This window comes from Panthera onca, chromosome D1 (assembly GCF_046562875.1).
Source record: "Panthera onca isolate mPanOnc1 chromosome D1, mPanOnc1 haplotype 2, whole genome shotgun sequence".
Taxonomy (NCBI): domain Eukaryota; kingdom Metazoa; phylum Chordata; class Mammalia; order Carnivora; family Felidae; genus Panthera; species Panthera onca.
The window spans coordinates 109437062-109453516 of NC_138348.1; the positions used below are offsets into that span (position 1 = coordinate 109437062).

General features: G+C 41.2%; 1 protein-coding gene across 2 annotated transcripts in view; it reads left to right on the top strand.

Moving 5' to 3' along the window:
- The window catches only part of GUCY1A2 (guanylate cyclase 1 soluble subunit alpha 2), a 331166-nt gene that overhangs the window by 37830 nt on the left and 276881 nt on the right, over positions 1–16455 (top strand). For both annotated transcript variants that reach the window (XM_078432697.2, XM_078432698.2), the window contains exon 3: positions 1843–1964. In XM_078432697.2, the coding sequence (XP_078288823.1) occupies positions 1843–1964 (122 nt within the window). The remainder of the gene's footprint in view (positions 1–1842; positions 1965–16455) is intronic.

The window sequence follows — 16455 nt, forward strand, 5'->3', positions numbered from 1 at the left end:
AAACATTTTGTCTAGGATCAGTCCAATTAAAGTGAGAGAGCCTGATTTTACAAACAATCCTGTATTTGTCTGTTTTTGATGACCATGTTCCCCATTCTACCTTTTACTGAGTGATTCCTGCATCCTGGAAACTGTAATGAGCATTTTGCCAAACTGGTTTGTTGGGATCTGATCTCAGGGGAGTGTGCCAGCCTGAGGCCATCTTATTTTTCCTCTCAGTTGCTTCAAACATGCAGGGATGGGTCCGCTGTGATATTGGGTGGATTGCCCTGATTTTCAAGAACTTCCAGGGAGTCTGTAGTCTACTCCAGATGAGTTCACATGTCAATCCCATATCCATTCTCCCCATTCCATCCCTGTCTGCCTGTGTCAGAATGCAAGTAGAGGGGTATCCTGGGGCATTTCACTCCTGTGGTCCAGGCCAACCCTTTCTACGTCCCTTTCTCTTATGTATCAGGCAGGAGTAAAATGGAAGATAGGGGCAGCCTTTTTAAATTCACTGATGACTGTGACAGTCCTGTCTTGGCTAGGAGACCCTCAGTAAGGTATTTCAGATGCCCCACTCTTGCCCCTGAGAAGTATACTTCATGGTCTTGCTGGTGGGATCTCTCTCCTGCTGGGAGCCTCTGGCTGGGGAAGGCAGTAAGAGGGGACAACCCAAGCGTTCTTCTCTTTCCTAGTATCTCCCCGACCCATGGGAAATGCCTAATTTTTGCCTTGCCAAATGGAGGTATGGTAGGCGGCTCCTATTTTGCCTCTCTTTCTTTTCCCTGTTAATAAGTCTTTTTGGAACCTTCTCCCTCCACTCAGGCACCAAGGGATGATCAGGAATTATACCACCTCAGCAGACGTTCACAGCGGAATGTGGTACCCAGCGCCCCATCTTGACCAGGGGCGGACCCCTCTCTCCCCAACTGGGGTTCTGCAGAAAACCTGTCCTTTCTCTTTTTCTTGTAGGGCAAGGGAAGAATAACAACAGTGTTCTCCTCCTAGGCCAGTTACTTTTTCTTCTGAGGATTTGCTTTCAATTTTTTTTTATTCCTTTGCTTCTGTGAGCTGGCGATGGCAGGGCCTCCAGTCATTTCTTAAGTTCTGAAGGGAATTGCTACTTTTGTAGAATGTGGGGGTATCAGGCCTCTAGTGTCTTCAGCTCTGGTGCCTTCGCTCTAATCTAGAGGCAACTGGAGAAGTTCCAGGCATCACCTGATTACACAGGCATTTTGTAATTCTGTCCTCACAAGAACTGTGGTGGGGGAGCGGATCTCCATTTTATGAGGGGGGTGAGTTAGACTCAAAGAGATGAGGTTACTTGCTCAAAGTCCCACAGATAGAAAATGGTAAGAGCATGATTCAAATTCTGTCAGACTCCCAAGTGGTTCGTTAGCTAATTTGTTATCCATGCACCACACTGCTCCTTCCTGGGCTGTGATAGAGGTTAGGGCGTGTTGACTTTTCACAAAGTACCAGTGCACCAAGTAAGTACCATTAATTATTTTTATTGCCGGGCATCTTCCTTACAGAAACAGATTACCAGCAGCTCTGAAGCACTCAGATAAGGAAACCACTAGCTGTACAAACTGATACATGTTCTGGTTCTCCTCATGTATTTTTTTTCCCCACACACAGCTGTCTTATTAATGATGGCCTCTGGTTCCTGATCCACACAGCTCATGCTGATGTTAATGGCGGGTTATGCCAGAAGTGGTGTCTGAAACCCTGAGTTATTTTAAAATGCAGTTATTTTTAAAAGCACAGAGTACGTGTGCTTGTGTGTGCATATATGAGTGCATTCGCAGATGGTTTAAAAATTTGCTCTGTATGCTAATTTTGTTTTCTTCTTAGTTACAGGGATGCAGAAAGGAATTTCCACAATATCTCTAACAGATGCTCCTATGCAGACCGTTCCAACAAAGAGGGTATTGAAGACGTCTCAGGAATCCTTCAATGCACTGCTAATATACTCGGTATATTAACTATATGTTTATAGGTTGAGAGAGAATGAGGGGAGAAGGGAAAGTCAAGTATAAATGTTTCATTTTCTACTGATGGGGGGTTTGGAGACTAAGGCAAATGAAGACTAGGACCTTGTCTTCAAGTGACTTAATTTCGACACTCCTGGAGATGTGTAAGTGCAAATTACGTGCACGCCGTTTCCTTGGAGGTAGAAAAACATAATAAGAATACTCACGTGCCAGGGAAACCCAGAATTTGTATGTTGGTATCAGCCTCCTGTAATCCATATTTCTCTGGTTCTTAACTTCGACTGAAGTTGGGGATCTTCCTGTCCAAGCCCACACTCTATTATTGGCATAACAGTATTTGTGAGAGGCCTTGGTTGGAGCTGGAGGGTGGCTCACATGTACCCATAGTGGACTCTACACTCAGAGGTGGTGGCAGGTCATCTACTGAGGTCTTTGTCCGTGTGTGTGTGTGTGTGTGTGTGTGTCCACCTTGAAGATGCCAGTAGTATGGCAGCAGGACTGTTTTTGAAGGAGGAGTGTTAGCACACTAAATCATGCTGCCTTCAGGCACCATAAATGAGCCGTGCTCTCTTACTATATGATGTTCTTGGTGTGTGAGAGCTACCTTGTATTACATGCACAGTAGCTATCAGAGCAGAAATACTTTTTTGCCGTAATGTCTTTTGTAGGTTTGTAGTAAAAGAAAAAATAGCTCTTTGAATTTTTTGGGAATTCTCCTTTTTCCTTACTACTCAGGGATCCATAGAGTGTTGGGGAGGGGTGGTAGGGAACAACAAATCTTAGTGACAGACTCCATATAGAACTCAGAATCTCCTCTCTCTCAGAATCAGATGGATGAAGACTGGGGCAAACTTGTTTGCCTGACTTTGTTTCCTGTTAGAGTAGGTGCTTTCTCTGGAGACATCTGAGTCCCTTCTACAGACAGATTCCAGGTGACCTCAAACCATGACTCTACCAGATTTTTCTAAACATATCTGACTCCCAGAGGTGGATCTGGCTTTTACACTCAAGCTGTGATGCCACCTGCCAATTGATAAGATTTTCATCCTAGGTAAACACAAATTATTAAGAACATGGACCTTTTTGTGAGGGGTGGTTTGTCTATTATGCATGTAAGAGAGTGATGGACAGTGAGAAGAACCCAAGGACTGACTGTCCTCAATCTTAGTACAGGTGCAGGGATGTCTTACTACCCCAGTAAACTTAATTATTGTGGAAGAGAAGGGATAAGAATAACTGGGAAGAGGGGCCAGTCATTACCCAAAACCAAACTTTTCTGATTTTTTATTTTCAAGAATTGTCCATCAGTTAAAAAAAAAAAGCCCAAATAAAGTTGGTGAACTTGGCCAAGTAAGGATAATTTGTTAAAGTGATCATGTTGTAACATCACCATTTCATAAAAAAGGGACATTTAAACTCTCCGCAAAATAGGAAAGTCTAATCTCCAATAAAAGATGGGCATTTAAATGGAATAAATTTAGCTGGATGACAAAAAAAGAAAAAATCCAACTCCATCAGTAACATTTATTTCTCTTGAGACCTTGTGATTTTCCAGGGGTGGCGTGAGATGATGCCCCACTAAGGGATGTATTAGAATCTTGGCAAGGGGCGTTTATGATTTTGAAAGCTGCTCTTACTCAGTTTCTAAAGATTTCACCGCCCCTCACATTGTCGTGTCATATGCTCCCCACCTTGCCCATCACGGAGTGAGAGCAGGGAGGAAATGTTGAGGATAAATCTAAGCAGGTGCTCAAGGCATGTCAACAGCCTTGAAGGTGGGTGTGCCCAAGTCCCATACACTTGAGGTCAGACAGTTTGACAGGGTAACCACCAGGGGGCACTGTTGGCCCAGCACAGCTCAGTTGCTCTCCTGGAGTTGCCTTGAGTTGCAGCTCAAGTAGGGCATGAAAAGGGCTGCAGGCAGGATGCTTGCTACCTGAGGATATCAATGACAGAGTGTTTTTAAGTGAGGTGTTTATGATTTAGAAGGTGACTGTACAACAGGGTTTGGATTTCATAAATAGCAAGTTTTCCTAGACACGAGATACTAGATTTTTTTTTCCCTCTTAGTAACAATGGGTTGTTCTTCAAATCTAAAAATCACAATCTTGTAAAATTTAAATGTCTGAAGAATAAAATGAAATGCCTGCCATCTGTCGACCAGATACTGGCGTGGATCCAACAGGTGATTATGTGTCTAAGACGTAGCTGTTCTCTTTTGGGTAATGTCTTTTCATAACTCTTGCTTGCAATACAGGCTATCCTAGGACGAAGGTAACAGCTTTACCTTTACTGGTCAGAGTCAGTGAGAGCTTTGTTTTCAACAGGTCATTGCACTATGACTGACCTAGGCTTGCTTAGATTTCCTCTTTTTAAATTACATTTAAATTCCACAGTGCAATCATTTTTTTAATATTAAATATAATTTATCATCAAATTGGTTTCCATACAACACCTAGTGCTCATCCCAACAGGTGCCCTCCTCAATGTCCATTACCCACTTTCCCCTCTCCCCCATCCCCCATCAACCCTCAGTTTGTTCTCAGTATTTAAGAGTCTCTTAGGGTTCATTTATGAGAATGTAAGAGTTGATCAACTCCTTGAACAGAAAAACACTGTATGAGAAAGGAAGTTATCTTCTGAGTGGGGGAGTTTAGCATGGGAGTGGAGAGTCTCAACCAGGTTCAGAGGAATTTTGATTGCTGGAATCCTCAAATCCTACCAGAGGGCGATTTTCCAACAGTATGATTTATGTTCATTGATTTTGGGGAGCATGGTTAGAATATGGGTGGATTGCGATGGAGAAACACCTACTTCTCTCACCTTCTTAACCAACAAGGACGTTGTGGTAGAGACGAGAAATGTGTTTGTTCGCTCATCTGTAGGTGACTTACACTTCGTCTTCTCAGGAAAGATTTAAATTCCTAGGTCAGAAAATAAGACTAGAGAAGCCAATTTTTCTCCTTTCAAAATAACCCTATCAACTAAGCATGTCTTCCTTTGGATGGTTTGATCATTTGCTGGTTTTTAGGTTGAAGTTTGAGTTGAGTGGTTGGCCTGCAGTAAAAAGAAGGACGTGAGGGGTCTGCAAGATCTTGCTGCAGAAAACCAGTTTGGCCTCTGCCATGCGTTCGTTTCGTCCCTGCTTTCCTAGGACTCCCTGGAAATGCGTGTGCATTAGAGAGTGGTTCACACCCCTACGAGTAATGGGACAGAACTGTTTCCAGATCAACATTCTCTCACTTATTTCTCTTCTCTTGGCTTAGAAACTGGTTGTTGCTGTCTTTTGTCTCATCTTACAAATTAGGAATATTAAGTACAGGCTGCTCATACTCATCCATCGCCTCATATTGGTGCTCCAGCAGTCCCTGTGCTAATTCAGGACAGCACCCCAAAGGGGCTTTTAAACTCTGAGAAAGGCTCTCCAAAGAAAGATAGTTGTGAACTATGCCCTCCCTGCTGGAGGCTTTTTGTGTTAAATTTACTGCTTTATTTGGAATATGTCTTTTGCTCACCGAAATGATCTAATTTTAGTTGTCTGAAAAATTATGGCTTTTCCAGCCGTAGTCAGCAAGGCCCATTTTTAGCTCCAATTAAGTAGTAAAATGTATTGATATTCTTAGGTGTGGCATTGAGTATTTTCTCGGAAATTGGAATGCTTGAACGGTACAAAGGAGCATCTGTGATAAAGCCCTGACTGAGTAGGGAGAGCTAAGGGAGAGGCAGTCTAAATGGCATAACTTCCTCACATAAGGCAATGTAAAATAAACGAGGGTTATGGCTGTTCCAGTTGTTTTTATCCTTTTGGATTTTCCTTATCAACCCAAGCAGAGTCTTGGACATTCAGGCTACCCTTAATGACAGAAGGACAGACACCCAGACTACTCTGTGTGCTCGATTGTTTCCTTACAACAAGGTAACCATCCGTGTTCAGAAGGGCATCCATGGTGTATCTGCCTAAATATGTAGGCTGACCAGTCTTTAATCAAGCCAGAGCAGCGCCTTCCCCACAGCTCCCTTTTAGCTTTGCAGATAGAAAAACAGTGTTAACGTGGCATTAAGTTTGGTCCCATACTTTGGTGTGGCTGTTGCAGCTCTGACCAGTTTTAGTTGTGTTGGGGGGACTGGGGATGTGTTGGTTGGAGAGCATCTGGTGCCCTGAGGTGGAGGTGATGGTGGTGTCAGAAAAAGTCCTCGCGCAGTAGGATAGAAATCAGAGATGGGTGCTCTAGGGAATTCACTTCCTAACGACCTGGAGCAAACTTGAGGTTGCTGTTTCAGTAAGCACCAGTTATTTACTGGGTGTTCACAAAGTAGAGTTTCATGCTGCTTTTGCTAAGTGCATTTCCTCTCAATATAATCACAAGGACATGAACAGTGAAAGAATATTCGTTTAAGTTGTCTCTCTTTTTATTTTATTTTATTTCATTTTTTTTAATTTTTTTTTTTTTTTTACATTTATTTCTTTTTGAGAGACAGAGACAGAGCGTGAGCAGGGGAGGGGCAGAGAGAGAGGGAGACACAGAATCAGAAGCAGGCTTCAGGCTCCGAGCTGTCAGCAAAGAGCCCAATGTGGGGCTCAAACCCACGAACCGTGAGATCATGACCTGAGCCAAAGTCAGACGCTTAACCGACTGAGCCACCCACGTGCCCCAAGTTGTCTCTCTTTTTAAAGGTTGTCTGTTAGAGTGGGGCTTTATTATCTTCAAAAAACTTAGCACATGTTAGGTCAGAATCAAAGTGAGGTCAGGGGGATATTTGTTGGGAAGGAGCTGATGAGGAGGATGAAGGAGATGGCCTTTGGGGCTTACACATTACAGCTTTTTCTTAGTCTTGGGGACTCAGAAATACTCTGAATGCAGAGCTCACTGTAAAGTGCTCCCCATTCCAGAATCATTAGCTGATAGGGACCCTTTTATTTTTTATAAGCAATAATTTGTTTGTATGTTAACTGTTAGGTTGGTTTTCTTGTGCCTCAGAATGTGCGTGTTAGCAGCCTTGCTAATTGACCATAAAACTGTGAAGGATTAGTTAGCCTTACTTAGGGTTAAGATTACTTTGGGGGTTTTCTTGGAATAACTCTTACACATTCTCCCATTCACTGAGCCATTCTTTGATTAACATATATGGAATCTTGGAGAACTCACTGGTGCAATAATCACTTAACATTTTTATTGATGAATTAAGATAGACAGTAATAGATAAATTCTAATATAGTTCTTGTTAATGTCACTTAGTAATGGATAATTTTTCTCTTTCATTAAGTAAATCATGTCAGTATTTAAAGAAATGGATTAGAAATAAGGTGGTTGGAGGAGACTTGATTTATTAATTGTTTTAATAATGGTATTCTGCTATACTAACGGTTTAGGGCAAAAATGAACCAGACTACTTGGGTTGAACATGCAGCTTACCTACTTAGTGGCTGTGTGAGCTGAAACGAGTTACCCAGCCTTTCTGTACTTTATAGTTCCCATTTTGTAAAATGATGGTAATATAACCACGTATCTCCTACAGTTGTTAGGAAGAGTAAATAAGTTAATTTATATAAAGTGCTTAAAGCAGCCTGATGCATGACAAGTGCTACACAAAAGTTTGCATCAGCCCTGGGAGACTCCATTGCTCACTCTTGCAGGTGAGGAAATGGATATTTTGAGATGTTAACTTGTTAGGTTCCTTTGTCAGGGATGAGAAGCCATAGAAGCAGGGTTTAAACCCAGGTCAGTCTGATTCGAACCGCAGGGCTTTCTTTCCAGGGCTTTGCGCGGTCTTCCAGAATCACGACCGAAATGGGCTTTATGTCACTTCTCTATCGCGAATTGCACAAGTCTCTCTGAATTGTGTGAATTGTACTTAGTTCACTGCTTTTCGATATGTGCTTGCACATGGCATGTATCCACAATGTTCCCCACTGGTGTTGAGGAGAGTGCAGTCTCTTTACAATGTGGACCCTTGTCAGTTTAGAAACAGTATTTGTCTAGATTTCAGGTGTTGACAGTGCGAAAGAAGGCTGATGCGTTTGTCCTCAAGACACAGACAAGGCCTCACAGTTAAACTGTAGTAAACGACATGCCAGTTCTGCTGGCTGCAAGATTTCAAGCCGATCTTGGTATTTTTAGTGGCTTAACTTAGTATGTTAGACATCACTGGTGGGGCACAAAGCCTCTAAAAGTTGTGTTTCTTGGGCCATTGGTTTTGTTTTAGTGGGTGCTGCCTATTAAAGTTTAGGAACATGGTCACAGTATCTCATTAAGAAAGTTGTTACATTATCTCATTTAATAACATGAATTAACACAATTTAAAAAAAAATTTAAAAAAAATTTAGCATTTATTTATTTTTGAGAGGCAGAAAGAGTACAAGCGGCGAAGGGCAGAGGGAGAGGGAGACACAGAATCTGAAGCAGGCTCCAGGCTCTGAGCTGTCAGCACAGAGCCTGACATGGAGCTCAAACTCACAAACTGTTTACTTTTCTTTTTTCTTTCTTTTTAAACACGGTTTTTAAAAATGTTTAGTTTTGAGAGGAAGAGACTGTGCACGCAGGGGAGGGGCAGAGAGAGAGGGAGGGACAGAGTCCCAAGCATACTCCTCACAGCACAGAGCTCGACGCAGGGCCCTATCATGACCTGGGCCAGAATCAAGAGTCGGACGCTTAACCGATGGAGCCACCCAGGCGACCCAAATTAATAACACAATTTAATTCCTAACAGAGATCTTGAATAGTGGGTCTATGTAAATTGGAAGGAACCTGTGTTTTTCACTTTCTGCTTGCATACTTTACATGCAGTGATGAGATGTGGCAGGTCGGTCTGAAAAGGAGGAAGACTGCTGAGGGTGGACACTGGCTCCTGCATGTAAAATAAACACTAATAACTGAATCTTCAATCATGCACATCACTTTTAGAAGATACAGGCGTATCCACAGAGATGGGGAGGCTTTCTCTCTTCCTGTAGATCATCTGTTTTATTTTAGGAACATTTTTTTTCTGTATCTTATAACTGGTCTTTTCCCATTGTTCTGCTGGATTTCTCCATACTTAGCTTCTCTTCCTTACTGGAAAAACCTGACTGTCATTTTTCTTCCCCCTTTTCTGGGGGGTCTTTGTTTTTCTCTATTACGTTGCCTCATTGTCATCACCAGCTTTCTGCCTGGCACTTCTTTGTATGGGAGGGCGACTTCTCACACCGTGGATTCCTCCAACTACTGTTCTCTGTCCTGAAATTTTCAGTAGGTAGGTCTTTGTTTTTCTTTTCTAACCTTTATATTTTTAAAAATTCTTAATTTCAGTATAGTTCGATATTTATAGAAGAGTTATCACATATTCCAAACTTCTCTCTTGTATTATTGATGTCTTGATATTCATATGGTACTTTGGTCCCAATGATATTCATACATTATTAGTGACTAAATTCCACACTTTATTCAGATATCCTTGACTTTTACCTGTTCGGTTCCGGACTTGCATGTAAGATACTGTATTACACTTAGTTGTTGTATCTCCTTAGACTCCTTCATCTGACCGTTTCTGAGATTTTCATTGTTTTTGACGACTTTAACAGGTTTGAAGAGTACTGGTCAGGTCTTGCAATTGTCTGCTGTGTACATGGACATATGCCCATCACTCTGTGTGTGTGTGTGTGTGTGTGTGTGTGTGTGTGTGTGTGTGTGTTGAACAGTTCCTCACTTGATAGCAGTACAAGATGCTCCAGGCTCATCGTGTGTATTTTCTGCCTCAGGCCTAGAATCAGCTGTTAATCCGAGGAGTCCTTTGATTGGAGAATGGTGTTAGAAACCCAAATCTGGGCACTTGGAGTACTTACTGCGGCTGGGATATTCTTCCTTTCAGGCCCCCTCAGCTGACAGAGCAGGAAAATACCTATGTGTGTACTAACTCCTGTATATATGCCTCTCTGTCAGTGTTTCTGTGTGCATCATCTCTGGATTATGCTAAATGTGAGTCCATAGTGATCCAACCGCATGGAATGTTTTAGCTTATTCCCCTTGCTTGTCTGTAACCTCTTACTGCAACAGCGGGAAACTTGGCTCTCCTTGGGCATCCCATCCACTTAATTGTTCACTTGCAGCTTACACGTACAGTTGTTTCAGTTGTTTCAGAATTGTTGACACACACTCTTGTGGGGAAAATGTTTTATCAACCAGAGTGTAGTGTTGTGCATTTTTGGGGTATGAAGTTATGTATGGAGTTTTAGACTCTACTCATTTCCCATGTTACTTAGGTCAGCACGTTAACCCCCTACCACCTCCAGTGAGGAGTTTTTCCTCCATTTATAATACAGTTCCATTATTTAATCACATTCTTAATTTTGTCCTGTGATTCTTGGATCTGTGTGTGTGTGTGTGTGTGTGTGTGTGTGCACGTGTGTGTATGTGTGTATTTTTAAATTGGCATGCATTAAAGTTCACATTTTGTGCTGGAAAATCGTATCAGTATTGATAAGTGCAGTGTCATGTATCTGCCATCCACCATTACAGTATCATACGGAATACTTTAACTGTTAGAAAAAAATCCCCTGCACTTCACCCATTCAGCCCTGCCCTCCTCCTTGCACCACATCCCTGGCAAATACTAATAAGTTTGTTTCTCTGTAGTTTTTGTCTGTTTTAGGGTGTCTTCTAAATGGAATCACACGAAATTTAACATTTTTACATTGTTTTTTTTTTTTGTTAACAGTATGCATTTAGGGTTAATAGATGTCTTTGTGTGCCTCGATAGTTCATTCCTCTTGATCTCTGAAGAGTATTTCATCATACATATAGACCACAGGTGGCATCTCTGTTCATCTCTTGAAGGACAGCTTGGTCGATTCTGTGTTTGGAAATTATGAATAAACCTGCTACAAACATTCAATCACAGGTTTTTGTGGAGACATAAGTTTTCAAACTAGTTAGGTAAATACCCAGGAGTGTGATTTCTGCCCTTTGTTTAGCTGTGTAAGAAACTACTAAGGTGTCTTCCGAAGTGGCTGTACCATTTGCTACACATCCTATACAGAAATTGGTATTGTTAGATTTTTAAAAAAATTTTATTCCTTCTAATTGATGTGCCTTTTCTCTTGAAGTTTTATTTTTATATTTTAAAAATACTTATTTATTTTGAGCAAGAGAGAGCACGAGCAGGGAAGGGGCAGAGAGAGAGGGAGAGTGAAATCCCAAGCAGGTTCTGCACTGTCAGCACAGAGCCTGATGCAGGGCTTGATCTCATGAACTCTGAGATCATGGCCTGAACTGAGATCAAGAGTCAGATGCCCAACTGACTGTCCCTCCCTTGAAGTTTTCATAAACAAAACCGCCCCTGCTGTCTTCTTACAATTTCAACATCAACAAAAGAGAAAAGAATTTTGCCTCCTGTTTTGTCATCCTTAGTGCTTTTTCAAGATTTTATGACTGAATGGAGAAACTGCTTGGAAATTCTCAATCATAGCAGAAATTGCCCATGGTACTAATGGGTAGACTCTTTATCTTTGCTTTGGTAAAAAAATAAGTCTCTAAAATGGAGCTAGCCAGCATTACACAGTGGGAAATGAAATGAAATTAGGAATTTGGGTGTAAATTCTAGGTGACATCACTTGTAATCCTGTTTGTTGGAGGTGTTCAAATTTGAAGATACCCACAAGCAGTCTTGATCAATGTCCTTATGCACCCCTAGCCCCCAGAGGGCGGTAATTTGAATTCCTTTCAACACCGTCAGGACCAGTGAGTCATTCACTTCACTAAACCTCCTATTACTCTGGTCATTCTTCTGAGCAGGTTTCTCAGTCCTCTTCAACAACCTCCCATCCCTCTTCTCAGGAGATGGTATCACTTCCACTTAATATCTGCAACATTCAAGAAAGGAAGAAAGAAAGAGGGAGGGGGGAAGAAGGAATGAAGGAAGGAAAGAAAGGAAGGAAAAAATAAAGAACGAAAGAATGAATGAACTGGAGGAAGGAAGATGGAAAGGAAGGAAGAAAAGAAGCTAGGTCTGACTTAGAACAGAAGAAATCACACAGATAGGCCAGGCTGCTTGCAGAGGTTCACACATGAGCTCGTGGGGATGGCGACGCTGAGGCTCACATGTGAGAGTCTCCAGATTTGTTTATTGACCCCTCAACTGCTCTATTGCAAAAGACTAATGGCTATTTTTGTTTTTTCTCTGAGTTAGAAGGAATTCTGATTCTTTCCTTACTATGTGAGAAAGAGGTGCTGAGCCTATATCATTTCATATGTCAGACTTGGATCTCATTTTTGTGAAGCGAGTTCATCATGATTTGGCACATTTCCTTTTTTAATGTAAATACTATTTTTTGAATCTTTTATTTTCATTTACTTATTTTTAATGTTTATTTTTGATAGAGAGCATGAGAGGGGGGAGGGGCAGAGAGAGAGGGGGACAGAGGATCTGAAGCAGACTCCATGCTGAGAACAGTAAGCCTGATGCTGGGCTTGAACTCAGGAGCTGTGAGATCATGACCTGAGCCCAAGTCAGATGCTCAACTGACTGAGCAACCCAGGTGCCCCTATTTTTTTGAGTCTTTTAAACTCAAATGGACACACTGCCTCTCCTTCTCTCTTCACTTTTTCCTTTTTATTTGATGACTTTTATTTGCAGATTCATCATTTCTACCTGTAGGTGTACTTTTTCTTTTTTATTTGGTACCTTGTTTTCTGTTTTCATTGCTCTTTGCTACAGAACTCTGACTTTGACTCAACTGTGCATTTTTATAACATGCAATTTAATTATCCTGAAAATTAATGAAAATTGACAAAGATTAGAGTTAAATTCAAGCATCCTAGGTTCTATGCTAGATGAGTTGTCATTCTTATTTGCCATGAGTTCAGATTTTCAGTCAGTTTTAAGTGTTTTTGACAGCATTTCTATCAGCTGTTTAAATTAATTTGGTGAGTAGAGTTTTATGAGTCACAATAAAAATGTTACTTAAATTAGGGCTTTTTATGTATGGCACATTCCTTTTATTATCTCACTGTTAGTCTATATTCAAAAAGCAAAATATTACTCTCTTGTTTTTCATGAGCCTTCTCAGCTAAAGATTCCCATATGCTCTATTTTCCATGTGGGGATCTAGGGAGGATTCTGTATCCTGGATGAATTCTCTAGATGCTTTAGAATCCTATCTCCCTATTTCTGTTACCCCTAATGATAGGTAGTGTGTGTGAGAGGAGATTCATTTCAGACATAGCATGACTGAACCCCAAATTCCAATTTTTTTCCCTATCATGTTTTTTACCCTAGATTTCCACCAACTCTGGTCTTAGCTTTGAAATAAGAAATGGTAATTTCTGGGGATGCCTGGGTGGCTCAGTCAATTGAACATCGACTTTGGCTCAGGTTGTGATCTCATGGTTCGGGAGTTCGAGTCCTGCCTCGGGCTTTCTGCTGTCAGCCCAGAGCCTGCTTGGGATTCTCCGTACCCCACCTCTACCTCTCCTCCTCTCTCTGCCCCTCCCCCACTCATGTGAGAATGCATTCTCTCTCGTTCTCACTCTCTCTCGCTCTCTCTCTCTCAAAAATAAATATTAAAAGAAATGGTAAATTTTCTGTGTGGAAAGAGAAGATGTAGACCTGGAAATACTAGCAGCCTGTGATACAAGTGAATTTTATTGTAGTCTTCATAGGCAGCTGGTACACTGTTTCCCACCAGTGTGCCGTCTGGATCTGGTTGGGTAGGTTGTTGGGAGAGACAGTGGTTGGAGACATGAAGGATCGGGCTTCACTTACCACACAGAAAATGGGAGTCAGAAGAACCACAGTGGTGAGTCCCCCATGAAAGAGGTGTATCCTGGATGGTATGGGTAGAACGGTATTTAAGGTAAGGGAAGTGTTGGTAAAAGATGCAAAAAGGAACCAGTGGAGCCCTGACAGGAGGCAGTTGAAGAAGAAACAGATGTGATTTTCAAACGCAAGGAAGCTGAGGTAATTCCTGACTCAGACACACTGGTCAAGTTGAATATTGTTCAGAGCCAGATGAGGGGAAAAAAGAGGAAAAGCCAACTCCAAAAATTTCTATTTTTATTTTAACATTAATGAATTAATGCTTTTGCCTTTGCTAGGGAGATGTGTTTTGCATTATTGATTTGAATGCTAATCCCACAAGTGATCATTTCTACTCCAGAGTCTAAAACAGTGGATTCTTCTAGTGATGGTTCAGTAGGATCATCTGGAGACATTAGCAAGAACAACAACAACAACAACAACAACAACAACAACAACAACAACAAAAGACAGACTAAAACCAAACTAAAAAACCAGCCTGCAGCCACCATATATTCTGTAAACTAGATACTCTGTAAACAACAGATCCTCTGATTCATCATGTCTAGGATAGGGACGAAGAATTTGTTTAAAAATCAGCTCCCAAGAGAGCCCTGGTGTGCAGGCATGTCTTGATACTTGCATTCCAAGGCTAACCCTGCTTTTGGCCAGGTGTGCTTAGGACACTTCATTGAATTCATAGGGAATTTGGTACCAAGTTACAATTCTGCTACCCGAAGTTCTAGAATCTGGGATTCTCTTTCTGTCTTCTTTTTGAGAGTGGGTTGCTGCCTTGGACAACTTTCAGTTCCTTTGACTTACTCTACTTCTGCCTATGACTTTCAACTCAGCTTTTGAACCCTAAGCAGGACCTGGGGCCCGGCTTCCCTTCTATGCCCTTTGCCTTCCAGATAAAGGTTTAATGCCTCTTGCTAGATGCTCTCTGCTATAGCCAGGCTTTCTCTTTTCTCTTTGCCAGGTATCTTTGATGCTGAGCACTGCTGACTTCGACTGCCCATATTCATCATACATTTATGATATCATGTTGCTTTTTTTCCCCGATTTTCTCTCATCCCTGCATAAATGGATATATGAGTTATGGGTCAGTTCTCCCTTTCTCTATCCTATGTCATTAACTTTGCAAAGACATATGGTAGGTGGTTCATCCAGCATCAGAAATTGTTGGTCATAGTTTTAGTAAAATGATAGCTTTATTAACATTTTTATCCCCCATAATATCAGGACTGGAATTCAAGTAATCACCAGAGGACAGTTAGCCTAGGGGGAAATTAAGTGGGCAGTAGAGTGAGTTTGCAGCTGCCATGGGAAAGAGAAGTTGATACTGGTCTGTGAGATTTCATTGAGCGGAGTGATTCATTGAGCGGAGCGGGGTCTTTACAAAGGCGAGACCAAGAGGGATTTCACCCTGAGGACATGCAGAGCACTGAAAAATGATCCTGATTCTTAAGAGTTATTGTGCTGACTAGTGCCCAGAAACATTTTGACTGAAAATACCCTTGGTTGCCTTCAATTTTCTTTTTTTTTTTTTTAATATTAAAAAAATTTTTTTTAACATTTATTCATTTTTGAGAGACAGAGAGACAGAGCATGAGTGGGGAAGGGGCAGAGAGAGAGGGAGACACAGAATCCAAAGCAGGCTCCAGGCTCTGAGCTGTCAGCACAGAGACTGATGCGGGGCTCGAACCCACAAACTGCGAGATCATGACCTGAGCCAAAGTCGGACTCTTAACTGACTAAGCCACCCAGGTGCCCCAGTTTTCTACTTTTCGTTCTGTTTCTCCACATTCTGTGTACTTCCTGCCACATCTGACCGCTGGTCACTTCTTTACTCATGTCTGGGGCTTCATACTCTTGTTCATTTATTTTTATGCTTTCATACCCTTTCTTTTTCACTATTCTGATTCTCAGTCCTACATATCAGTGAAAAGGAACAAGGAAAATCTGCATTTAAAAATTGGCTTCTCTTAATTTGTTATTACTTTTTGCTTGCATGCCACATGGAAACTTACTGTTTTAGATGGGGATTGATTCATCAGGAGACCCTAACTTGTTACAAATCTATAAAACTTCTTTAGTTTAAGGTTCTACATGATCATTGGGGTTTTAGTTGTATTAAATACAGGAAACGTTTATTAATCTAGTGATATGTGTATTATGTATGTGTGTGTATATATATATATATATATATATATATATATGTAATATTGTAGGCAGTGTCTTATAAAAGAATTTTCAAATACTTTGTTCTGTCAGTACAAATATTTAATGAATATCTACTTTCTTGAGGTACCATTCTAGGTGCTGGTGATGAGCAGGGAGATAAACAAATTGGGGAGACAGACAACAAAAAATCACAAATAACAAAAACAGTGACTTGAGAGTGATAGGTACTGAGAAGAAAAATAATACCATGGAACGTAAAAGCAGGTGGGAAGGGCTTAACTAATTAATTGTGTTAGTGATAATAGTTTTTAATTCTTTTAAACAATTCTAATGGAATTTCTACAGGACTATGGTGTTTCAATGGTATTTCTGGATTCACAGTTTCAAGAATGAACTTCCTTCTTCCCTTCCTTCTTCCTTTCCTCCTTTCCTTCTTTCCTTCCTTCCTTCCTTCCTTCCTTCCTTCCTTCCTTCCTTCCTTCTTATCATTTACCCTAATGTGAAGGCAGTTGATAAAAGT